The 27,799-nt window shown below is 36.5% G+C and overlaps 2 protein-coding genes across 9 annotated transcripts in view; one reads left to right on the plus strand and one right to left on the minus strand.

Moving 5' to 3' along the window:
* The first annotated feature begins 621 nt into the window (after positions 1–621).
* On the plus strand, positions 622–8,903 carry bach1a (BTB and CNC homology 1, basic leucine zipper transcription factor 1 a). 2 transcript variants are annotated; one of them, XM_079886917.1, is made up of 5 exons: positions 622–769; positions 1,366–1,648; positions 2,797–4,017; positions 4,234–4,440; positions 6,856–8,903. In XM_079886917.1, the coding sequence occupies exons 2-5, from the start codon at positions 1,409–1,411 to the stop codon at positions 7,195–7,197; spliced, it is 2,010 nt and encodes a 669-aa protein (XP_079743043.1). In that variant the 5' UTR covers positions 622–769; positions 1,366–1,408; the 3' UTR covers positions 7,198–8,903. The 2 variants fall into 2 exon arrangements, with proteins under 2 accessions (XP_079743043.1, XP_079743042.1); XM_079886916.1 differs by having other exon boundaries at positions 1,394–1,648.
* Positions 8,904–17,167: 8,264 nt separating this feature from the next.
* The window catches only part of cadm2b (cell adhesion molecule 2b), a 231,194-nt gene continuing 220,562 nt past the window's right edge, over positions 17,168–27,799 (minus strand). For 4 of the 7 annotated variants that reach the window (XM_079885386.1, XM_079885384.1, XM_079885385.1 and 1 more), the window contains 3 exons: positions 19,281–19,403; positions 19,052–19,157; positions 17,168–18,601 (listed from right to left, as the gene is read on the minus strand). In XM_079885386.1, the coding sequence (XP_079741512.1) occupies positions 18,496–18,601; positions 19,052–19,157; positions 19,281–19,403 (335 nt within the window). In that variant the 3' untranslated portion in view covers positions 17,168–18,495. The other 3 variants (XM_079885388.1, XM_079885390.1, XM_079885389.1) reach the window with 2 other exon arrangements.

The raw sequence follows: 27,799 nt of genomic DNA on the forward strand, positions 1-27,799 counted from the left end.
TTAGCAACAGTTTATAATAATAACAACTGTAAATAATAATAATAATAATAATAAAATAAACATCAAAATTTATGATTTTCCTCTCCTGTATTAAAATCAAACATTAACTGGCTGATTTAGCAACAGTTCTCTGTATATAATAAAAATAAAAATAAACAACAACAACAATAATAATAATACTTGTTATTATTATAATAATAATAATAATAATAATACTTGTTATTGTTGTTTATTATAATTTGTATTATATGTATAAATATTGTAATTATTATTATTTCACATAATTGTTTAATATAATTTAAATATAAATCTATCTATCTATCTATCTATCTATCTATCTATCTATCTATCTATCTATCTATCTATCTATCTATCTATCTACGTTATCTATCTACGTTATCTATCTATCTATCTATCTATCTATCTATCTATCTATCTATCTATCTATCTATCTATCTACGTTATCTATCTACGTTATCTATCTATCTATCTATCTATCTATCTATCTATCTATCTATCTATCTATCTATGCTTCAACATGCTATAAGTGGGCGTGGTTATTGATGGGCGTGGTTATTGGATTCATGACGCAGCACGTTCTGTGCGTGATGTGTGACGCGCACTCACTGCCGCACTGTACAGTCACATGACAGGTATTATGGAGCTCGTTCGTTCGCTGTCAAACTTTAATCCGTTTTTACTTTTAGACTAGAAAAGCGATGGACAGAGCGGGATTTTTGACAGCTTCTGATCTCCAGTGATATGTCAGGTCAGTTTTATATTCCTTTACATACATACAAGCTCTGCGTTTAGACATTATTGTGTGTTAAGACAGGTTAAACAATGTCAGTTACATTTTAAACCACTGGCTGGTTCCTATTTTTGTTTTATCATCTTAAAGATTATGCCATTTTGGGAAGTCGGAACTTCCAGGTATTATAGTTAAGCAATGAGCATTTATACCAGCTCATAAACAAATGTTTGCACAGCTGCTTAACACTCACAATAGAGAAAACTATTCTGTTAACTAACGTTATATGATTGACACACATATATAGACAAATAATTTTATATAGAAAGATTAGCTATCTTTGGTCTAGCCGGGAACTGAAAACATGCTTTTAATGTATACTTATTTTGCAGAGTCATGCTCAGTCACTCTGTTTACTCAAATGTTTAAACATTGAAAAGTAAGATTATGGTGGCTTTATATATTATATATATATATTTACTTTTTGTATTCCATATTTGTAAATGCATCTGTATAACTGTATGTGCCCCTCATCACCATGCATTGAGCTTGAAATCACTCCACCCAAGTGTAACTTGATGCATCTCTTTCTGTATTTCCACCTTGTTACACAGTTGCGTCTATGTATCTGTTATTTTGTAGCTAAACCCCTGCGTCATGTCTGTGGATGGCCCCCGGACCTCTGTTTTCACCTTTCAGTCCGCTGTTCACAGCCATCATGTTCTTCGCTCGCTGGAGGAACTGAGACAGAAGGAGCTCTTGTGTGATGTGACTGTTGAAGTGGAGCGCAGGAGCTTTCGAGCACACTCTTCTGTGCTGGCTTCCTGCAGCCACTATTTTTACACCAGACTGACAAACCACAATCGACCAAACCTCACTGTCAGCTTACCGGATGAGGTAATGCTTGATATGGTGGATGGATGGGTTGAAGCTGGAGGTTTTCAGAAACCTATGGTTAAGCTGTCTTCTCTTAATGATTTGTTGTTATTTTTAACAAATACATATACATATATAAATAAAAACCTGTAAAAAAATGATCAGAGCAAAAAAAAAAAAAAACCAATTCAAACCAAAGTGAAAATTATGTCATCCTTTACTCATTTACATATGTATAAATATTGAACCCATGAGGATTAGTGATTATTTATTAGCACGGCTATTATTTATCCAGAAATACATTAAAAATTCACACATACATACTTCTATGATGACCATGTTTATCATTTCTGAATTAAAATTAATTGTGATATTTTTGGGGGGCAAAAAAGTAAAACATTTAATACTGATGCAACTGTCCTAAAATCATAAAGAAGAATTTTTTTTATATTTTATTATTATTATTTGTCGGAAAAAATATTTTTACAAAACTGTTTCACTGTTTATTAATATTTGTCTACAAATCAGTGTCATGCGGTCCGACCAACGTGCATGAAAAAGTGTATATAAAACAGGAAATTATATCATAGAGAGGACTTCTGTTGACTATCATAACTGTGTCAAGATCAATACGTTTCTTAAAATATCAGATAATTTGACCTTTTTATGAAAATGCAGGCTGTAAAATGTCATGTGACTCCCCAAAATAAAAAATTTATGAATTAATAATTCATGATATTTGTTAATGATAATATTTTTTTCATTGTATAAAATAAAACCGTGTTGATGCTTACACCACAATTTAAATTTCTTTGAACATGGTTTAAAAGTTTTACATTTCTTTCTGACAATTTTTTTTGTTGCTACTTTTCATAATCCCAAATATCCTAATTTAATTTCATTATATGGAAAAGTCTTACTAACTTTTCCTCGAGTGTACGATGGAAGTCAAACGAGTTTGGCACGACATGAGGGTGAGCAAATTATGACATAGTGTTCATTATTGCGTGAACTATTCCTTGGAAAATGGTTTGTAGTGCATTGCTGTCAAATTACGTCTTATATATTGAGATTAATTAAGCAAACAATGTTACAGCTATAACCCAATAATGCGATTTGTAAATAATTTATTCATGCAGTAATCATGACTAGATCATTAATCTCCCAAGGTCACTGTGGAGGGATTTGAGCCTCTTCTGCAGTTTGCCTACACTGCAAAACTTCACTTCACGAAAGAAAACATCCTGGAGATCCACAGATGCGCCGAATTTCTTGGATTTCAAAACCTCGATAAAGCCTGCTTTGAATTCCTCGTCCCAAAGTTTTCTGAGGGTGGTGGAACCTCAAAAAAAGTGAAGGGGAAAAGCAAGAGCCAAGAATCCAGTAAGAAATCCCAAGCCATCTGCAGTCCTAGTGACCAAAACCCTAAAACTGGAGAAGATCTTGAACCTCAGGATGCAGGAACAGTCATGCAGACTGTACCTGCAACTGCAGAAAGTCCTAAAGATTGTCCACCGATCTCCAATGGCAAAGAAATGCAGTTAGATTTATCCCCGCTGTACGCAAGAAGCTCGTCATACCACATGGGTGATGGCCAAGACCAGTTTTGCCTGCAGAACTGTGGCCCACAGTTGCCTTCCTCTTCTGTGGTGGCCGGTGAAGTTTGTCCTTTCCTGTCCACTTCGAGCACCAGTAATGATGAGAAACTGCACTCGGTTGGCTGTGGTGGGGACATTTTAGCTATGGAGGAACAATTCCAGAAGGAACTAGCAATGGAGGTACGTTGTGAACCACCTACTGATAAAGACCTGAACATAGCCAGTATCACCGATGGCCACTTTGACCAACTCGAAGGGTCTCTAATGCCGCCCGCCAACTGCAGCCAACTGTGTCCTCTGAATTCTGTGGAGTCAAGCGGGGTTTTGGATGGGATTTCCAGCGCTCCAGACATCAGTAGCATTGGTACCGACGACAACCAGGTCTTTGATTCCAACAAACAAACGTTCTCTGAACTGTCCCCCAAAGATGGCTTCACCGAACGAAGCATAGTGGAAAGGGAAGTGGCTGAGCATCTCGCGAAGGGCTTTTGGCCGGATTTGAGCTCCACGTTAAATGAGCCTCTACCTTTGGACTCTATCGACCAGTCGTCTGCTGGAAACGGCTCGGACTTCCACTGGTTGAAGCATCTGGATCTGGGAGCTGCGCCCGATGATTGTCCCTTCCTGAGGGACCTGAGCTCCACTGACAGACAGACCTCCGGGGGACACACTCTGTCCAATGAAGACACTGGAGACAGTTCTTGCATGTCCCCAATTAACTCCAGGGAAAACTCTGAGTGTGAATCGGATGGAGACTGTGCGCAATGTGGTAGCAGTGAACCAGTGCAGGAGGTGAGCATGCTAGCACTCACGGTTGTACAACTTTATGAAGTTAGAGCAGGAGTTTGGTGCCAAATTGCAAACTTCACCAATATTTTGTATTCTGTTGAGATTCCCTGACATGCTTCAAATAAAAGTTTCAGGCTCTACTAAAAAAAAAAAATGTAACCAACCTCTAGGCTGAACCCCCTCCATAATGCAGTTCTGACATCAAGGTTTTCTTCCCAGGTGGATTTGCCATTCCCTGTGGAGCAAATTTCCAGCATGACCAGGAGGGCATTCCTGCAGATGTTGAAACGGGAGAAACTGACCCCGGAACAGCTGGAGTTTGTTCAGGATGTGAGACGGCGCAGTAAGAACCGTGTGGCTGCACAGCGCTGTCGCAAGAGGAAGCTAGACTGTATCTACTGGCTGGAGGGAGACATCAAGAAACTGGTATATCTGTTTTTATATCGACATTTTGTGAATGTTATTTGAGCGACATGGATCTGATAAACTTGGGTACGACATGCATGTAGACTCTACGATGATGACACCCATTGAATCGTGGGCTATGACACAAGTTAGTATAGAAGAGTAAAACTTCATCAGCATGCACTAGTGGTAAACGAATAAGCAAGATGAATCTCACTTTTGGCAATTGTGGTTTTTATGAGCGCTGAAAAAATAGGAGGAAGCAAAAGTGGAGAATATGGCTAGGGAAAAGAGGCCAACTTGGCATGCCAATTTTGTAAATGGAGTTCGAGGAAATAGTTTTAAGTTTTAGCACCATGTGACGTTGATCAATACGCTATTTCATGATGCAGTTTTATTGGCTAGTTAGTAGATGTAAGTCGTAGCAACAAACACTCTGTGAGACGACAACGGCCGTCTTTGAGCCTCTCTCACTGTACGACGTATGAACCACCGTTAAGGAGCCACGACCACAGAAATTTCCATGATTGGTCATCTTTTGTGTGGGACAGCCCAAAATCGTACAGTGTGTACCGGGCATAAAGACGTGTGTGTACACACACAACAAGATCCTCGAGCAAATGTCAAAAGTGCCATCCTCAAAACAAGTTTAAACACAATAAACACCTTTTATACAGACATTATATATATATATATATATATATATATATATATATATATATATATATATATATATATATGTATGTTTATATGTATGTATGCATGCATGCATGCATGTATGTATGTATGTGTGTGTGTGTGTGTATTTAAGACTTATATCTGTTTAAAATGTTATCTTAACATGTTTATAAGGCCACCAAGCGTGTGATTTTTGCGAGTGTTTTTTGTTGTTTACATTTTTTTTTCGTAAATATAGGATCAATTTTAGAATGAAAGTTATTAATGAATCATGGTTTCATAATATTCATATTCATACATGTTCATACGCAAGCTTAGTGAATGAGTCCCACTGTTTTTGCAATCAAACAACATGCAGCAGGATCATTGTAGTCTCGTTTACAAAGGAATGATAAATGAGAGATACTTATAGAGATAAATGAGAGTGAACTCTCAAATTAATGGCTTTGAATCTGTTAGGGTTCAAGGTTGACTCGTTTCCCATACGCAACTCTGCATAACTAAGTATAATGCTTCGTTGGAGGAATGAACAAGCTTGTCAAGACTCTTTCCTGAAAAACAAGTAGTAACTGTCCGTCATTTGAACCGCAGTTGGGGAACAATAAAGAGCTGTTAATGACGTCACACAGGTGGTGGAGTAATAACTTCAGCTAATTAATTTGTTCGGAAATTTCGAATTATTGACAAACATGGCATCTGAGGAATTTTTGTTATATTTGTTCTCTGTCTTTATTTACAGATTAGATACCAGATTTTCACTACACACTCATTGGGACCAAAAAAATTCACAATAACAATTATCGTGATATTGAACTATGACTATAAAAGCGGTGATGCCTGGAATCACCTTGATAATGAAAATGAAGTTACAGTTTCGTATAATAGATGTTACTTTCATTGTAAAAAAAATAAATAAAATGAACATGCAGGAAAGTAATACAAATTTTAAATGTTAAGAAAATATACATTGGTATACTAAATATGTACAAATATGCATAAATTATACTATGGGAACAGTTTAATAGTAAAATATCACTTACTATTATCAGCGTTTAGTATATACAGGTAAAACCTGTAAAATTAGGATATCGTGCAAAAGTTCATTTATTTCAGTAATTCAACTTAAAAGGTGAAACTAATATATTATATAGACTCATTACATGCAAAGTGAGATATTTCAAGCCTTTATTTGTTATAATTTTGATGATTATGGCTTATAGCTTATGAAAACCCCAAATTCAAAATCTCAGAAATTTTTGAAAATGTTCATAAGCTGTAAGCCATAATCATCAAAATTATAACAAATAAAGGCTTGAAATATCTCACTTTGCTTGTAATTTTCTATATAATATATTAGTTTCACCTTTTAAGTTGAATTACTGAAATAAATGAACTTTTGCACGATATTCAAATTTTTTCAAGTTTCACCTGTAGGTTAAGGAGTTAGGTTTTTGTCATCAAAAGTTTGACAAGAATTGTTCTGGGATCCATTAGAAACAAGAATAATTAAATTGAAAATCCCTTCCATTACCACATTGTGTATGGGCATAACGTGTTCAATTATATTGCTTCTATTGTCCCTTTTGTTCAAATTGAGATTGAGTAAACCAATCAACACAGTTTTTGTGAACATGTAAAGTTTTCCACGTATTAAGAAAATCAATAGCATGCGTTATGATTGTTTTTTGCACCGTAAGGAATGCGAAGTACTGAATAGAATCCTAAAATGGATCTTCTTTTTGTTTCCACGTTTACCAGAGGAGCGAGAAGGAGAAATTACTGCAAGATCGTAACCAGCTGAAGCTCAGCCTGGAGGATGTGCGTCAGAACCTCTCGGGCCTGTGCCAGAACCTCTGTGCGGACACCTCGCCGCAGTCCGAGGAGCTGCAAGCGCTGGCCAGGTACGTCTCCTCCGACTGTCCCACCTCCATCCTCCTGACCCCCATGGCTTCTCCTAGCCTGGCTGGCCCAGACCGGGACGTCCCTGCGAGCACCTTTCTTCCAGACACTAGTCCTGAAGGAGACACAGTAGCACTCAGGTCGCCCGCTGCCTTCCTGCAAGACACCGTTCAGAACGCTGTTACAGATCCAGCTCCGTGATGTACAACAGAGTAAAGCCGCTTGGAATGGTCTGATATTTCAGTTTTACTCAGGAGCTTACCTTTCTGCTGCCGTCAGTTACACTTTTGAGCATGACTTTCTTAGTAGGAGCACTTTCGTAATGTTTCTAAGTATGGATGTGACTAAATTTGCACTATTACCAGGAGTTTCATTTGGAAATGCTACTATGCCTTTCATTCCTTGCATAGGGGTCATTCCTGTTACGCCACACATTTTTAACTTTTGAACATTTTGAATTCTTAATCTTTAAAAATGAATACACCCTTGTGTTGTAATTTAAAGTATTTCAGAAATAGGCTCTGCTGAAGCTTATATGCATAAACTTTTTATTATTTACACAATGGCAAAGGATGAATTACAGAATGGAACATAACAGGGTTGAAATACATGGTTTGTTTTATTATGGATTGATAATGAACTTTTTAAACCATCTTTTGATATTTTGATTCAGTCATACCATTTTCTTTTTGTCCAACAGGATGGAAAAGTAAGACAGACAGCTAAAGCACAATACATCAATTAATTTATCCAATGAGCTGCTAATACTTTCACGTTTATGCTGTTGTTTTCCCACCCAAAATGATGTCACTTCCTGGACAATAATGTCATTAAGGAACAGGCTTTTTTTTTTTTTTTTAAAGGATTTTTCAAAAGACTAACAGGGTGGAAAGTGATATTAAGGACACAGGAAATATAGTATCTAAGATTAACAGTTAAAACAACATCCCCAAATTTTTCATTTTGCAAAACATCTGGACAATTTCTTAATTAATTTTTAGGGCATTAATTGTAATATTGTGATTAAAGAAAACAAACTAATATGACTTCAGTTTTATCCAAATATAGACTTATGGACAGTATTTGTATAATGGAGACTTGAAAATGTACTATATAACGGGAATGACTCATGGATTAATTTCCAGTGCTAGCATTTATTTCACTTACACTGCCACTATGGACAATCATAGTAATTATCTTTATTATGTTAATGGTTTATGATTTTGTTATGCGATGTAGAGCATACAAGTACATTCCAGTCTAGCCTAATACGTCTTTATCATTATCGGCATGAAAATTCTATATTAAATATGCATCTGTGTTTTTTAAGTATCCGTATATGCACATGTCATAGATATAATAACATTTTAAATAACTGCCATGTACCTTTTCATGCATATCATGTAGGATTAGTGAAAACTACATAGAATCCATAGTCTCTCTAAGGTAAGGCAAAAAAAAAAAAAAAAAAATTTTTTAGATACTGTTCACTTTTTGCTTGCTAAAGTGGACTGAGTTTGGAAAAGGCCAACATAAAATCATAATTAATCCTATTTACTTTAATACATGTTTATGGTCTTATTGTGCATGATGATTCTTCATTCCACATTACTTCAATGAAAAGTTTGTATTGCAATATTTCATTAACGTGTAATACCCTTTTCAGCTGATGTCATCTAGGTCGTGCAGCCTATTGGCTGTCGGATCACAAGTAGAGATTCAGGCATTGTTAACTCTCGTTGTGGTACAGAACGTTCACTTTTCATGTACTGAGGATAAAATCAATTTCTGGCCTACTTTTTGTTTAACTGTACTTCACATTATGGAAGTAAAATGGATGTGAATGCCGTTTCATGTTGACTTTAATGCTTGGATTAGTCTAAAAATACAACTTGTTCATTTTGCCATTGTAGCGTCAATGAAATGTTCTATTTTTTGTGCTTTTTATTTGTTTTAACCCTGTAACCAAAATACTGTCATGTAAGCCTAGAATGCACTGTATAATTCACTATTTGATTCATATTTAACAAATAACAGCAAATAAAATGTCAATACAAATTTTTTTCACTAAATGTGCAAATTGCAGTGGTGCTTGCTAAAAGTAATGTGCTAACAGAGACTGAACCAATAAATCAACCTTTTTAAAATGTAATGCATGAAATGGCTGTACATGTTATCACAGTCAGTCTAAGGCAAAGAATAGCTTGGCTTTTAGAAAGGGTCCGTAATGAAGAGGTGAATGCTGATGCATATAATTGAGTGAGATCACGGTAAGGTTTCGTAAACACACTGATTTCACCATCCTCTCTGTTAATGTTTTCCTCTGAGCCCTGTTTTAAATGATCGGTTTCCGAAGAAGAGAAATTGTGCAATAGTGACCCAGTTTTGACATAATAAATGCTTATGTTTTAAAAGAGTCGACCAAATTCACAATAAAAATCCAAAATGGGAACATTTCTCAAGATGTGATGGAGTCCAGTGGTTGTCAGCAGTTGAGTTACTTCACCACAAGAGGTCAGAATAATCATGTATAGCACATTCACACAAGTAGGCCTAACCCTAGGCTGCGTGGTTTTAAATACTGTCATCCAATAAGCAATAAGCAACATGGGAAGACCAGAGATGTTGCTACCTTTCTCTCTGCCACTGACAGAGCCAGGCTTTTTGGCACCAACAAGTGGTATTAGAGTCTAGGTGCGTTCACCTGGACCACATCACAGACATATGAATCTCCAACAACTTTACCTAACTATTCTGTTTCCACTACTAAAATTCGTTTGAATAGTTATAATCTCAATTTTGCTTTTTTTATATGATCTGCTTACGGCCCAGTGAGTTAGTTTTAGGGGTGAACCTTCATGCTTTTTCCCTAAAAATCATACTGTTAAGTTATACATCTTACATGTTTTCATACAAATCAATCATAGAAATGCGTACGAATTTGCCACCTTGTAAAAGAGTACGTTTTTGCACGAAATCGGGTTGGAGTCTCTAGCTTGCTGGAAAGAGCCAAACGTTAAAAATCAATTTTGTCCTTTGCAGGAAGATAAATCTCCATCTTGAGCAACCTTGTCTTAGTGAATTTGTGTTAAAGCTCCCTATTAAGATAAAGATAAAGTTGTGTTTGGTTTGCCCTCCTGCACTGAATTTAAATAATCTTCCATGTCTTGGGAACATTGGTTTTAATCAGTAGAACAACCCATTTTCTGTTGGTCCATCTGCTCAAGGTCGCCGTGCCAGTCAGACTCCGTCATTCTAAAGCTAAACTTTGCCAATTGGCTACGTTTGTGGTCTTCCGTGAGTGTATTGATCTTACCTTGTTTTGTTGAAACTAACTAGATTCAGAACACCATTAAAAACTCAATCATTTATCTTTTAAGTTGTAATTACTCTGTGTGGCCCGACAGGTTCTTAGCTTAGTTCTTAATTGTCCTTTCAAGGTGATCCCATTTGTTTACCTCCTCCATGCATACTAAAGATCTCCAAATTTATTTGGTTTTGTTTTCCTCTCAAAGGTCTTTAATGAGGTGAGTGCTTAGAAATATTCCAGTGGTGTAGCCAACATGCCATACAGTGACAGCAAGGGATACTCCGCATTTAATCATTGATGAAACCACAGCCGCATATTTATGCAATGCAATGAAAAATGAAATGCTGATATAGAAGTGCTGGTTGATATAGGCTGTTGTTGTTGTTTCAATTTGTTATTGGATTAGTTTTAAAATCATTTTTCTCTCCATCCAATGATTGTGTTGCTTTGAAACAGTGGCATAAAGGGTTATTGATGATTGGTCCACCTAATGAAAGCTGCCACAATATGCAAATGGTGTATAAACAAAACAACATCAAAAGCCACAAAATACATGTTGTGTATGAGCAAAAACATTCTGACCACCTGCCTAATGTGCTGTTGGTCCTCCTCGTGCTGCCAAAACAGCGCCGACCCGCAGAGGAATGGCCTCTACAAGACCCCTGAAGGTGTCCTGTGTCCGTATCTGGCACCAAGACATTAGCAGCAGATCCTTCAAGTCCCGTATGTTGAGAGGTGGAGCCGCCGTGGATTGATCTTGTTGGTCCAGCACATCCCACAGAGGCTTAACTGGATTGAGATCTGGGGAATTTGGAGGCCAGCGCAACACCTTGAACTCTTTATCATGTTCCTCAAACCATTCCTGAAGAATGTGTGCAGTGTGGCAGGAGCTTTATCCGGCTGAAAGAGCCACTTCCACTAGTAACACCATTGTCATGAGGGGCTGTACCTGCTCTGCAACAATGTTTAGGTAGGTGGCACGTGTCAAATTTATGTCCTCATGAATGGCCGAACCCAGGGTTTCCCAGCAGAACATTGACCAGATCATCACACTCCCTCCACCGGCTTATCATCATCCCACTGTGCAATGTAGTGTCATCACTTCCCCAAGTTAATAATGCACAAGCACATGGCCGTCCATGTGATGTAAAAGAAATTGTGACTCATTGGACCAGGCGATCTTCTTCCATTCTTCTAAGGTCCTGTTCAGAAGCTCATGTAACCATTGTAGACGCTTTTGACGGTCCAGGGGTCATCATAGGCACTCTGAACGGTCAGCCCCATATGCATCAGGGTGCGCTGCACTATGTGTTGTGACACATTCCTCCCATATGTGTCACAAATTTAGTGTGACTTGAGCCACAGAAGGCTTTCTGTCAGTTTGGTCCCGACTGGATAGCCTCCATTGCCCTTGCGCATCGAGAAGCCTTAGGCGTCCAACAGGCGCCGGTGTTTTTGTGTGTCCCTCCTCTGATCACTGTTTGTAAATTCTCACCACTGCAGACCGGGAGCGACACACAAAGCCTTGCCGTTTTAGAGATACTCTGACCCCGTCATCTGAGGAATAAAAATTCTGTCATTGTCAAAGTCCCTCAGATCTTTATTTCATGCCCATTTCTCCTACAAACCCTCAAGTTTTCCACAACAAAAAAAGATTGTTCGCTAACCATCTAATCTGACCAGACCTTGACGTGTGGCCTTGTTAGGAGATAATCAATGAAATTAGCTTCACCTGAGAGGTAGTGATGTTTTGGCTCGTAAGTGAATAGTTTGTATTATAAAATATATATGTAATCATTTTGTTTTGTGCCTGTAGACTCACGGCCACTATTTCTACAGCATGCGGAATGATTAGCAGTAAAGCGAATTGATCGCGCTGCCGAGTAGGGCTGTCACTTTTGTGAAAAAATCCTGTTCGATTTTTGAGACATAAGTGTTCATTGATTCGATTGTAAAATCGATTTTCCACGTCTAAAGACGTTTCCATTTTAAACGCCAAATATAGGCAAATCCACGGACAACTAACAGGCATTAGGACGAACGGAAAAAATAAGGGCGCGCAGCGATTGAGACGCGCACAAGTCAGCAATATTTCTGATGATTTATTGGCGTGAAGTTTAGTGCACAATGACAAACAGGAGTGCAACATTCTCGAAAATCAATAAGCAGAGTGGATTGCCATAACATCAATGAAAAACATTACTACAGGTTTCAACATGGCTGTGTTTATGATTAGAAATGTCAAACAAATGTCACCTACGTAGGCGATTGTAGACCGTAGCCCGAATCTGTATCTCTATATGCATGCGACTGTCTGAATACCGGCAGAATTCACATTTTTGTAGTAAAAAGAGACACATTATCCAGAAGGATAATTTGCTGCTATGCGTGTTTGTCAGAGCCTGCAGTTGCTGTGTTACGCGCGTTCACTGCGGGCATATCGTGACGAGCTGGACGCGCTCCGAGAGAAGGCCGTTAAAATCGATTCCCTATTTTCGTTTTCGAAACTTATGTTGGTTGGTCCGATCGATTGTGCAATCGATTTTCGAACGTAAAGTGACAGCCCTACTGCCGAGCGAGCGGAGGTATTATTATCTCTCGTAATAAAGCACTGGTGAATCCGATTCGGCATGAAACTTAAGTTGTGAAAGTATTTTCTTCTCTATTGTGATGTATATGCAAGGGAAAAAGCTTCTCAAACAAGAAAAAACTTAGGATGGGACTTGATTTTGTCCATGGGGAATTGATTGGGTGGTTTTGGTTTGCTATTGGTCGATCTCATGTGAGTGACAGGTTGCCCCGCCCTCTCGCCAGTAAACACATCATCAGAGAAGAGAAGTCGCTGCAAGAGGGAGGGGGGAGTTATTTTGATTGAAGATTACGAGGGCACATGGATAAGAAAATAATGATGTGTGCACATATAAATCATTTATAATAAAGGAACAAGAACTGTCCATTTTGATTTCATGGTGTCTTTAAACAGCCCTCATTCTCTCATACCTTTGGAAAGTTCGATTCATTATACAGAATTGGTTCGTCCTGATGGTTCTTGTAAATGAACAGATTTAGCGAGTCCTATATAAGTGGCATTTCATTCCTTTTATTGTATCATGTCTTCGACTCAGTTATATGAATTACGGAGTAGGCCTATTCTTTTTTGTTTATAATTCATTAGTAAATATCTGAAGATGTCTGAACTTGTCACCTTAACTGGGATTGTTCTTTCGTTCAAAAACATTGATATAACTGTAAATAACATCATTGGATAGAGGCACAGAATAGAAGTCCTTCCTGTTTCACAAAGATCCACCCACTCTGAGATTTCTGGCCTCACCGCTGCTTTGAAATCTCAAATTACAGCCGAACAGCAAATTGGTAACAAGCCAAAAAAATATTCCATGTTCACTGCACTGGGAAAATATCAATCCTAATAATTAAGCCTCTTGGGATGTTACGCAGATGGCAGGTTTCAGCAATTTTAGCTTGGTTAATAAAATGTATAAAAATGATTGGAATCTTTGAATAGATGTTTGAAACTAACATACAAAACAACTCCTATAGAGAAAATATATTTTTTTCTTATTGAACCTCTAAATCAAATCCTCATGGTTACTGAGATATACTGTATGCCTATTTATAACTAACAATAACTACTATAGCTAAATGCAGACTCATTCCTTTGACAAAACCAGGAAAGATAACCATTATTTTTAGGATTATAATGATTATAATGATGATATAATGATATAATGAAATTAGTAGTAGTGGTGGTTGTAATACTACTACTAAACATAATCAACAACTACAATAGCTCATGGTCTGTTTATAATCAGTGGGATTTAGCTTCATTTTTTAATTGGCCCAGAGCCCTCTGAGCGCCTGAATGATCATCAACTCCAAACTGGTTCATAGATGTAAAAGCCCATTTGAAAATAGATCAGTTTGAGTTGTAATGCCTATTCCGTTTCATTGGCTAATTCCATCAATTGAAGTTGACCCACCAGCATTATCTAACATTTAAACATACAGCATACAATCTTTGTGAGCGCAGAGAAATGTAATGGTTTTGTGTTGGTTATTGTGTTAAGCCTCAGTCTAGATTTAAGGCTGTACACACTGCATTGCTCCTTCCGAAATGTTTTGATCTCCCTCAAATCCTTTCCTGTAATTTTTCTGGCAACTCGAACTCGCACTATGGATTATGTAAAACTGTAGCCATGATGGTAGAGTGGGAAGAAGGGAAGGATTTGAAAGTTTCAACAGAAAGCCACTTTAAGTTGGAGACAATAAACAAAGCTTTGAGAAAAGAAGTATGGCCGCGTACTCGTGCGCTGAGAGCTTCAGGCTCTTGATGGCAGCATGTAGCCATGAAATTCACAATACAAGACCACTTCAGTGATTATTAAAGATTATTCCATCATTCCAGCTCAAGGACCTGATTTACATATTAACCTGCTAATTATAATGCAAAAATAAGACTGCATATAATTTATATAAATAGATCTAAATAAAAAACTAAATTAAGTTTTATTATGTATTATTTTGTGATATATATATATATATATATATATATATATATATATATATATAAAATTATTTTTTATTTATTCTAATTTTTATTTAATATGTATAATTTTATTCAAATTAGCATAGCCTATATATATATATATATATATTATTCATATTTATAATTGCATTTAACTTCATATATTAAAGCGTAACTCTCGCCAAAATGCAACCTAGGGTCTTTTTTGTGAATCTACCCAAGCCAAACTTTCGTTTAAAAGCATAATTAGGATGGAAACACCACTTTTAAGATTGACCGTATTTTCGTTTTCGGTCAAATTGCCTTTTGAATGGGAGTGCTTGGGGCACTTCTATGATAGCATCAAAAATCGCTATTTTTAAAACTCTAAGAAGGCTCGCCACAACAAGAAACTTTGCTCGAAGTATCACCAGGGGCTCTACATGAACTCCAGCATTGAGAACATTGTTTGTGTACACAGAGTTTACTAAAAAGAAAGGTTTTGAACAACTCACTGTAGCTGTTGTTGTTTCCGTCCGTCGGCATTTTGTCAGTCAAAAATAGTCGATCTCCGAATGCGAATGAACTGACTCTGAATTTTAGTATTGTTTCTTTTGTGAGGATCCTTTTTCAAATACAAGGTCAATACTGATTTTCACCAATGACAAAACAAAAAATTATCCGTGAATTTATATGGAACTAACTCTCCTCCCTGTTACGTTGCATTCGGAGATCGACTATTTTTTTGGGAAATGGTTTGGGACAATAATACAATACCATATATGCCTTTTCCATGTGTTTTTATGATTAATAATGACTGTTTTTGATCATTTTGTGTTGAAATTATGTAATAAAATATAATTATTTAGGCCCTACAGTTCTTGAAACATCAGCTGTGCCAACTTTTTTTGCATGAGCAGTTTCAGGTAAAATGGGCAGCTGTTTCAGGTAAAATGGGCCAGTCAAACTGCAAAGGGAAATAGTAATGTATCATCAATTTTAATTTTAAAACACAATTGTGTTCATAGCCACATAACATTTAAAATGCATTAAACAAACATATTCATATGTGCCATTAAAAAAAAAAAAACATTTTGGGTGCAAACCCACATATTCAAATGTGCAATTAAAAAAGTCAATTTTGGAACAGCATAGATCAGTACTGATGTCAGTGGTGTGTGTGTGTGTGTGTGTGTAACTATATAACTATTTAATTAAAAATATACATTTTGGGGTTGCTTTACATATATCTATGTAAATATATACCTTAGATGCATTAAGCAGGGTAAGAAGATGTAGAAAGATGCCACGAAAACAGTGAGCATTAGCTGTTAAATTGTAACATATTTAAAGATGAGTTTAGCAAAGGATGATGTATCAATATGTGTGTGTGTGTATATATATATTATATATATATATATATATATATATATAAAATTATGGGACATTAATGGAAACATGTGACTATTATAATACTTATTATTTAATTAAATATAGTTATTTAGTTACACAGACACACCCTCACACACACACTCACACACATGCACTCAATCACATGTTTGTGTGTGTTTGTGAGTGACACAGATGATGGCCCATTTTAGCTGAAACCATGCGGCCCATTTTACCTCAGTGGGTTAAGGTAAATTGGGCCGCCAAGAAAAACATAATGTTTTCAAAAAATATATTCATATACCAAACTAACAGTATTATTTCTGATTGATGCCATCAAGACAGATATTATGCATAGTTTTTTTATGTGCATGTTTGTTTTTTTATAGATTTATCGTCCTTATAATATTTTAGTTAGATTTGGTATGCCAGGCTACTTACCATGCAGCTTTCTGGTGCAGTCTTGATTTGAATAACTGCCCCGCCCACCACAGCAACCATAAACCAATTAAATCACCTGTTACTTGTCAAATACAGTCATGACAACAGTTTGAAATCCTTTGCAGTCATTGGCTCTAAATTCCAGAGGGGCTGGGACCCCCAAACCTTAAATGGCCCATTTTACCTGATGGCCCATTTTACCTGATATCACCCTATATATATATATATATATATATATATATATATATATGAAGAGTTCAGATGTAAAAGCCTCTAAGTGCCATTTCTTCTAGAATGATAATTTTTTTTATCAAGCTCGTATATTTAAGTTCAATAATTTCACTTAAATGGCTATGTTTACTACCTGTATATAGTAACGGTTTAAATTTATATATATATATATACATAATTGTATAAAATGTAAAAAATGTATTTAATCTATCTAACATTGTCAATACATTTCAAAGTTAAATACATTTACAAATATGACCTATATATGTGTGCGTGTGTGTAAGATTATCTGTTCTGTGTTCACTTGTGTGTTGCATGAAGAAGAAAACACAAATCTGAGTTTGTGCATATTTTACTCAGTACTCTGAGGTTTTTTTTTTTGTTTTGTTTTTTACAGAGGCATAGTTTGAAAAAGTTGAATATTTAATGTAAAAGCAACCTCACACATTTTCCCATACAGCAAAAAACAATAGGGCAAATAAAAAGTTCTTAGAAAAATGTCTCAGTTCTAGTTGATGTTATAAAGAGTGAAATAAAGTATGAACACTGGAAACATGTTTCATAAAAACGTACATTGAAGGTTACGCTTTCTCCAGAGCTTCAATGTGTGGTTGTATGTTTTGTTGCAAACACAAAGGCAATAATGGTGATTGTTGTTCTGACAAACGGTCCTATCTGTTCACAAGCTTATAAAAAGCACTAATAATAATGTATTGTGTTTGTCCATCAGATTTACCCAATAAATTAGTATTAATGACAAGTATCGATGGGGACATACTTAGTGTAGAGAGGCTAAAATGAAACTGCACACATGTAGAATTAAACAGAGCAATAAAGATTTCAAATTCAATTAAATAAACAGCTTACCAAATGCATAAGTATACACATTATATACATTCCCTGGGTTGGGACAAAACAAACTAACAAACAAATATTTTCTTCACTTATATGAACTAAATGTATGGGACACTCGAAATAGATATTTTGACATTTGTTTTCTCATATATATATATATATATGGGATCCTATAGTTTAACAATATTCCACCAATAATCACTTTAGCAAAGTAATATACAGCAATATTAACAAGGTTCGGTCAGCAAAACAAAATGAAACAATGGCGAACTTCCCTTCAAACGTCAAACAAATGGCTGTTTAGGTCAATTCACAAAGCGAGAACAAAAATTCATTCACTCGAGTGATAAAATACAAATTCAATTAGGCTCTTCTTTTCATCCTGAGACTGTCTAAACCAATGACATTTTACAATGACTTTGTGCTTATGTTTGGTACATTTTCAGGTTTGAAATAAACGCTTGGGGGGGAAATATTAACAGTGCAAGAATATACAGACAGGTATGATGGAAATAGAAAATAATCTCGCTTCTAATGGCTACACACCAATTCTCATTTGTGCTTCATCGACTTCCTGCCATTTTCAATCTGCCGGCTTGTTTCGGGTTTCCGTATGTTACATAATTGTCCGTGTCTCTTGGGTATATTCTTTATTACAGGGCGTACTTCCAAAAAAAACACCCACTTTCACAATGGAAAACAACACACTCACACACACACAAAAAAAAACAAAGACAGTACATGATATTTACATTATACATCTCACATATTCTTGTCTTAAAGCGTAATTATTGGCAAAGCCAAGGTTTTCCGACTTGAGATGAACCACATTTCTTGCCGCTCCCTGGTAATATCTGTAAAAAGGTATATAACAGGCACAGTGAGGGTGGTTGAGAAATCAGCATTCACTGGGAAATTAAATGAATAAACACAGCAACAAACATGACAAGCACATGTCTGTATATTTTGGCACTTTGCAAATCAAACGGGGGTCATTTTGGAGGGGTGGGATAGGGTTTCTTGGCCTAAATGGACCTGGTGTTACAGTTACAAACTCAACTGATTTTATAATTTTTTTTTTTTTTTTTTTTTTGACGATTATGAATCGTTTAAAAAGAGGCAACATTCTTTTTCAGCAGGTGGCGTGTCGAATTTGGCCTTAAAGAGGTTTTCGCAAACAGAGACAAAGCCAGACCAGACTAGTGCTGTTAGGGAGCGGAGCGCTATAACGCCTCCTCTGCTGGCTCGCAGTGTTGCCGTGACAATACTGAACAGAAAAAAAACAGAGGTGCTAAATGAAGTACTCTTTCTTTTCCTCTGCATGTGCGTGGTTCCCCTCCGCATTGATGATGGCAGTGTCTGCGTCAGGGGCGTCCTCCGCTCCTTTGGCCTCATTGGTTAAGTATGTTCCTGTCCACACAGTCCCACATAGGTCACATAGACACATAAGGTACAACAGTGGACATGTTGAAGCATTTTGCACACTATAGGTCGGGGGGTGGGGGGGCGAGAGAGAGGGGAGGGAAGCCGTACCTTTGTGCCTGGCCAGATATCGGCCCAGGACGATGATGAAGCACAGGGTGATGAAGACCACCACGGCCACCACTCCGCCGATGAGAGCGTGGTCGGGACCGTGTTGCGTCAGAGCGTTGGGATCTGGAGGAGGAGGAGGAGGAGAGGACGGCGTGAAAAGACGCCAGTGGAACGACCGCTATAATTAGCCAATTATGGGTCGGCGTGTTAATATAAGACGCATTGACTCGTTACTTCCCACAATTCACTAAATACAGTTGTGTGCATCTCAGCTGGAGCAGGCAGTCATTTCATTTTTCACTTGATACCATTCAATTTAGATATTGGAACACGCAATTACAAACCACACTGAAGTACATGAACCGTAAGCATCGCGCTGTAGTGCTACATAAATTATGTGTTAAACGGTGTAGGTTGTTGAGGAAAGGTTGGCTTTCTAAGGGATCAGACTTATGGTTTTCTTATGGAGACTTAAAAGACTTGTGGCTTATTATTGATTTTTTTGATTTTTGTGGGGGGAAAAAATCACACACCGACTTACCCAGACCATGTCTAGAGACCAGAATATCATAATATAATATATAATAAAATATCATATCAGACCCAGATGAAAATAGAGCTTCCAAAATGTGAAAAAAAAAAAAAAAAGTGAAATCGTTAACATGTTGTATGACTTTTATGTGCTTTTCCCATTAGAATCATGGGTAGGTTCAGGTCTGGGTAATTCTGTTTTGTACTACTCAACTTGTAGGACTGATTTCTTAAAGGGTTGTCATCATTTACTCGCCCTTATCCAAAAGTGTAAGACATTCGTTCATCTTCGGAACACAAATGAAGATCTTTTTTATGAAATCTGAGAGATTTCTGTCACCTATTGACAGCTACGCAACTACCACTTTCAAGCCCCAAAATAGGTAGTAAAGACACAATGCACATCAGAGATTAATATTTTGTATATAAAGTGGTAAATTATGTTTATTTTGCACTTGCGTAGCTTCATAAAATTGAGATTAAACCACTGGAGTCACATGGATTATTTTAATGATTTCTTTACTAACTTTCTGGGGCTTGAAAGTGGTAGTTGCGTAGACTGTCAATGGAGAGTACAGAACTGGCTCAGATTTCATTTAAAATATGTTCATTTGTATTCTGAAGATGGACGAATGGCTTATGGGTTTGAAACGACATGAGGGTGAGTAATTAATGACATTAATAAAATTTCCCTTTAAGATTTCTCCATCTCTTTTTTTGTTAAGGCACTTAGTCTGCAAGTCATTTATCACATTTAATAAAGAGGCACAGTAGCTACAGCGTCCATTTCCATTTTGCACAAAGTTCCCCTGAAGATTTTGTGCTCTTGAACACATGGGAAGGAAACGCTGCTTTTTTCGCAAATTGTATTTTGCAATATTAAATTTTTTTGCAACTTGGATGGACACATTGGACACTTGTGCCAGTAAGTTACCACCTAGTAACCAACCAGAAAACTCTAAGCAACCACAAAGCAAATATACAAATCTAGTTTAAAACAAAAGATGGGATAAGTTTATAAACATATAATCATTTATATGTTTAAAACACATTACAGGTAATAAGTTAAACAATTTAGTACTTGATGTTTTTTACTGCTGCGGCCTCATTTCTTTCAATGACCCATAACGCCATTACTGGTGCATCACTTAAAACCATTTTTTTTATTCTTATGAATCATAAGCTTTGGAAAAATATTGTTTTCTACATAGACACTGACATCTTCATGATGCTTAAATAAATTAACGTTACTGAAAAAGCTTTTAGAATGCATTTTCTGTAGCCACTGAATATTTAGGGAATATTGTGTTGGGCATTCAATGTATATATCATCCAATATATATATATTATATTACCGCCATATGACATTCCCATGCGGTCAAATTGAGGAGTTGCAAACTGGTGTTTATTTCATGCTGGATCACAGAAACATCCCCAGCATGTCATTCTGCTTTGAGATTTGGAGCCCAAGCAACATCAATTCAAAGCCAATGTTCTATCCTGACTTTCAATAGGCAGCAGGAGGGAGGGGTGGGGGGGGATTTATCATTACAAACGAATGCTGAACAGCTACCAAAGATCAGTCATATCTCACAGCCCTGCGAGGACCAAAGTCACTCAATTCTTGGCGATATACAACAAGTTTAAAACCGGCAGGGGTTGCGGCAGGTTTATTTGTCTCCTGGGTTTAACTTTGAGTGAGTGAGCGCAGACTAGGGTGAATCCGGTCGCCTCTGAACTTCTACTGAATAAATCGCCACCTGGAGTTGTGCATCTTAAGACCCCACTGCGGATAGCTTAGTGTGCTAGACAGCTAGTGCTGCCATTACCTGCCTTGGATGTGTAGAAGGATAAGTTCACCCAAAAATTCTCATTCTTTCTTCTGTGGAACACAAAAGGTAAAATTTTGATGAATAGCTTGGCCACTCTTTTCCATGATGAAAGTTTATGAGGACTGCGAACAAACTTTAAGATGCTATTCACTGAAAATCTGGTCCTCTGTGTGCTGTTAATCACTGCGACCAAATCCTTGATTCAGTGAGTTGAACCAGATCAGTAAAATTAGCGAACAAATCATTCAGAAACGTTTTGCGAATCGGAACAATTGATTCACTGAAAACATCCGGCTAAAAACAATTGATGTGCTCACGATACTTCTTACAAAAGGAGGCCAAAGAAGTTTTTTTATAACACATTGAATTTTGGTTTGTTTCTCCACTATGGAGCTTTTGTGTCATTTTCAAGCTTAAAGGTGCAGTAAGTGATTTCTGAGAAACACTGTTGAAAGTGGATTGGGCTGAGCAGTGCAACACACTTGTAGCCAATCAGCAATAGGGGGCGTGTCCACTCATGATGGGGGAGGAGAGAGAGAGCCAATCAGCAGTAGGGGGCGTGTCCACTCATGATGGGGGAGAGAGAGTGAGCCAATCAGCAGTAGGAGGCGTGTCCACTCATGATGGGGGAGGAGAGAGTGTGAGCCAATCAGCAGTGGGGGTGTGTCCACTCATGATGGGGGAGAGAGAGTGAGCCAATCAGCAGTAGGGGGCGTGTCCACTCATGATGGGGAGGAGAGAGAGTGAGCCAATCAGCAGTAGGAGGCGTGTCCACTCATGGGGAGGAGAGATAGAGAGAACAAGAGGGAGATTTAAAGAAAGACTGTAGAAAGGGAGATGGCTGAGAGACATTACCAAAGAGAAAAGGTCAGAGGAATATCACAGGGAAAAGAAGAATTATGATCAGGCAAAAGCTTTAGGACACAGTTTAATATTAGAAAAGCTTTCCAGCGCTGGAGAGACTGAAGCGGGAATACCTGAAAACAGACGCAGAGGTTGTGTTGTTTCTTCTCCATACGTGAGTAACATTGGTTTTGCTGTTTCACAGAAACAAGATATGCTGTTGTTGTAATGTTAGCTGTAGTAACAGGACAGTTTTGAGTTCATTGTTTGTCTGGAGCTGCTGACGACTAACAACCAACTCTTGCTTGTATATAATCTTGTGTACTGTATGTTAATTTTGTGTTCTTCCTTGTTCTTCATTTGTCATCTATGTTTTATTTAGCTTCGCTTCAGAATAGACATCCACTCTTGCATTGCGTGTTCGTGCATTGTGGGGGCGGAGCAATGAAGAGAGGGGTGTGTTTGTTTAGGTTGATTTCAAATATCAACAGTGTTTCTCAGAAATTGCTTACTGCACCTTTAAATCCTCATTCAGGCCAGGATTTCTTTAAAAAATCACCTTTTGTATTCTACAGAAGAAAGAAAGTCGTACAGGTTTGGGACAGCATGAGGATGACAGGACTTTTGTGTGAAATATCCCTTTAACCTCGCTTGAAGGGAACAGGACAAAATGGTTTTTCTTTGACCTGGAGTAATTGTGTCCTGACACAGCACCTTTTGGCCCTGCGTTGGGCACCATTTCAGTGCTTCTGCAAGGGTGTAAACTTTAACTATGTGTCTTTATTGCACTTCGAACTTGCTCTCATTAGCTCATAGTGATGAATGGCTCTGTCTTCTGCTGCGCTTGGCAAAGTGACCCTGGGAGATGTGTAGAACAGGGACTTCTGCAGACCCATTTCTAACACATAAATGAACCCATTTGGTTCAATTAACATTGTGCTTTGTTTAGAGGCAAAAATAAAAGCCACGTGGAAATTAAGTTCAAAGAATGAGAGGCTGTTCAGAATCAAATACACCAATCTTGATTCATGAGATTTGCTTCACTCCAATTTTGACAGCCTATGTTGTGTTGTATTTGCCGCCTAATCACTTTAACACACAGACTATTTAAAATATATAAAGCTTATATAAATATAAAGCACTTTTGTAAGTTGCTATGGATGTCTGCAAAATGCTTTATAAATAAATATTAGACAAACATAACGCATAAAAAATGATAGCACGTCTACACAACAAAACCATTAATGCTGCAGATGTCTTTTATTTTCTTATGAATATGCAGTTTGATGATATAGTTCATTTTATTGCCCCCGACTCTAACTGAATGAGCTGTGTAGCAGTTACATGATTTCAAGCTGCTCTTCCAATCTCATTTTTTCTCATTTAAATGAGCCTCAGGAATTATATACATTTACAATTCAAAAAGTCTATTTATTCTATTGCAATAATTTCTCTTTTTTATAGATGGCTGTTGCTTAGAAATGTGGAGTTTTGCATATCCCTTGATAATAAGGATACTGGCTGTTTATTATGGCATCTTGTGAATAGACAGCTTTAAAGCAGGGATGAGAATAATGATGTTTGTCTTGTGCAGTACATTATTAAAGGCAGGATTCACATTCTAGAGCTTGTGCGGGACAGTAATGTTACCTCATTCATTCACATGCACACCTACTGATCACTTTGATTCTTTCATTCAAGGTCCTTTAATATCGATTCTCAATTCTCATGATTTTACATGTGGGAGTGTACTAGCTGTATTTGACCTTGGTTGTGTTAAGCTAGAAAAAGAAAAACTACTGCATTTATTTATTATTCTTAACCCGCAAAGCTTTTCGTGACTGGGAAAGAAAGCCACTGCTGATGCTTTGCTAAGCCCCGCCTTAAATAAATGTTTTTGACCAATCCTACCTTAGCAGCTGTTGCTATCCACCATATTGTTTGCCCATTTTTAAATAGGTCTATGAAATGCCTGTATGTTTGGATTGTTGAACACAGAAGTTTACAAAAATTATCCTAAATACACAGTAAAATGTTGTTTATGTGGCACTTGAAAAAGTGACAGAAGGTATTGAGATATGTACTGCAATTTTTTTTATTTTATTCTAAAAACAGTTAAGTCAAAATAATAAAATGCAATATACAATGTAATTGTGCATAGTCCAAATAGTACAATATACCATTAAAAAGTTTTTTTTTAATGTTTTTTAAAAGACTCTTGCTAGAAAGACTGATGCTAACCATTTTAATTAATAAAAATACAGTAATATTGGGACATATTTTTACAATTTAAAACAACTAAGCTGGCTTTTATTGAATAAAAATAAAGTAATATTGTGAAACATTTTCACAATTTAAAACAACTCTTTTATATTTGAATATATTTAAAAACGTAATTTATTCCTGTGATGGCAAAGCTAAAATTTTACTCCAGTTTACTCCAGTTTTAAGTGTCCTTCAGAAATCCTTTTAATTTGTTGATTTGGTGCTCAAGAAACATTTCTTACATGTTCTTTGACGAATATAAAGTTAAAAAGAAACAGCATTTATTTGCAATAGAAATCTTTTGAATAAGATCTCAAATAAGAGTTGAATAAGAGTTAAGAGAATAAGAGTTATCTCTAAATAAGAGTTGTCCTGGCAACCTAATTTCTTTCACTAAATAAATAAATAACATCTTACCGACCCTCAAGTTTTGAATAGTATATTGTGCTTTTCAGTTTACGGAGGATCAATGTTTCCCATTTATTTTTGTTGTTGATATCAAAGGTATTTTGCTGCATTTTGCTCAAATTCACCTGTCACTTGGCTATATTTCTAGTCCAAGTAAAATATTTGTCCAGTGCTCCATGTGTAAGGCTTTTGTGGTTCATGGTCAAATTAATAAATGCCAATTACTTATTTTAAAGACATTTTTGAGAAATATCCAGTGTTTGGGAAAGTTACTTTTAAAAGTAATTCTCCCTAAAAAAGCAACTAATTGCATTACTTGTTACTTTTACGGAAAGTAATGCGTTATGCTATACTTTTGCGTCATTTGTTTCTCACCTGGGCTGGGCTTGCTTGTTTGTTTGTTTTTTAATAACAACAAAAAAAAAAATCTATTTTTGGCAAATGTAAAGGTTTTTTTCACACCAAAAGTGAAATGAATAATCCTAACGCTAAAGGAAATAAAAATTAACACCTGTACAGTAGAGGTCAATAGATGGGAAAACAAAGTAACACGTTACTTATTGGAAAAAGTAACTCAGATATTTTGTTGTAAATTCAAAAGCAATGCATTACTTAACTCGTTACTTTAAAAAAGTAATCTGATTACATAACTCAAGTTACTTGTAATGCTTTACCCCAACACTGGAAATATCTATCAAATTTTACCCCTTTATCAGCATATTTTACTGAAAAACATTCTGTAAGCTAGCATCAGCAAAGGGTCGAGTCTTTTGAACAGACATGACTGAATAGAAAACACTTATGATATCTCCAAATGCATCTGGTCAGAGATTAATAGCTGGCTAACGGAGGCACACGCATCAAAGACTTTAGATATACAACGACGGTGCATTCGGGAGAAAGTGCAACACGCAATATGGCGGAATAAGTCCCGCCTTCTAAATTAAAGAGCCATTTTCTGATTGATTAAGTCTTCATGTCACTCCAGCTTGTGTTCTGAGACACGTGCTTATGACTGCACATAGCCATTGGCTGGTCTAGATGGAAAAATACGATTTTTTTTAATAATGATTGAGCACAAGAAACAACATTTATGGGACAGGTCATGTCAGATTTTGTTGCTGATTTGAAATATGTTATTTAATTGTGAATTCGGAAAGCTTCTTTTTGGGGGGGGGTTCAGGACTTGGTCTTGAAAGGTGTTGCAAATATGGCCGCCGAGGGAACAGACTTTCCTTGAAAGAGACTTTGAAGTGTCTCTTTCTGTTGGTGGAGCAAAGACATACTGAACTCCTTTGGAAATGGAGCTAGTTTGTGAAAGTAAAGAGATCATTAGTCTCATTCACGGATGGTGACATGTGGCCAAAGACGCAAGTCATTTTGCTTGAGCGTTAATGAATTCCATTAAGATCTCGCATGTGAAAGGCCAGAGGCACAGAATGTGTTTTATGGCTCACACACACTCACCCAATCAGAATCTTTATAGCTTTAAATGAACATTTGCATCAAAATAAATCACTGTGGAATTAATTAATGTTGATTTCTTGATTTACAATTTGTGGCAAAGACTCTGTGAAATTTTACATAAAAATGTCTGTGGCGATAAGAAATGAGGTCTATAGGCAACACTTTTAATTTGCATTGTTATTGGAACGTTCCAAGTTCAAAACAAGTTAAGCTCTATTGTCAGCATTTGTGAACTATGAAAGCTTGTTTGTGCCTTGGAATAAAAAAAACAAGTAAAAAAAAAAAGCAATAAAGTGCTTTCCTCCAATTGCGAGTTTATATCTCGCAATCAGTGTTGGGTATAATGCATTACTAAGTAATTAATTACTAATTTCTTTCCCCTTGGAAAAAGTAAAGCAAGGGATTACTTTTTTCTGTAATTTAATTAGTTACTTCTGATGTTATTGCAATAAATACGGTATAGACTATAGAACAATTCTGTATTGGATTTAACATCAAAATTTTACGTCTAATGTTCAAAATGTATGTTTTCAATGTAACCTTGTCCCCTTTAAATACTTTGGTCAGTTCAATAATAATTTATGGAATTATATATTATTTATTTGATAAAATTAAATGAGCAGCTTCATGTTTATGATTGTTTTGTTTAACTGGTTGAGGTTGATATGGGATTTAGGAAAAGTAATTAGTAATAAGTAATGCAATACATTTTAGAGGGAGTAATTAGTACAGTAATCTAATTACACTGTTGGAGTCTTGGAGATTATTTACTATTATTTAAATTAGTAACTAGCAATTAATTACTTTTTTGGAGTAACTTACACAACACTGCCTGCAATTCAGACTTAATAACTCAATTACGAGAAATTACGAGATATAAACTCGCAATTGTGAGAAAAAAAGTCTATATCTGAGTTTATATCTCAATTCTGAAAAAAATAAATAAATTCAGAATCGCTATATATAAACGCGCAATTGTGTTATTTTTCAGAAATGTTATATATGAACCTGCAATTGCGCATTAATAAGTCCAAATTGTGCGATATGAACTCGCAATCCTGAGAAAAAGTAACTTGCAATATAGAAACTTGCAATTGGAAAAAAAAAATCAGAATTGCGAGTTTATATTTTGCAATTCTAACTTTATTTCTCACAAGTAGGGCTGTCAAACGA

Source organism: Squalius cephalus (assembly GCF_949319135.1).
Source record: "Squalius cephalus genome assembly, chromosome: 11".
Classification (NCBI taxonomy): Eukaryota; Metazoa; Chordata; class Actinopteri; order Cypriniformes; family Leuciscidae; genus Squalius; species Squalius cephalus.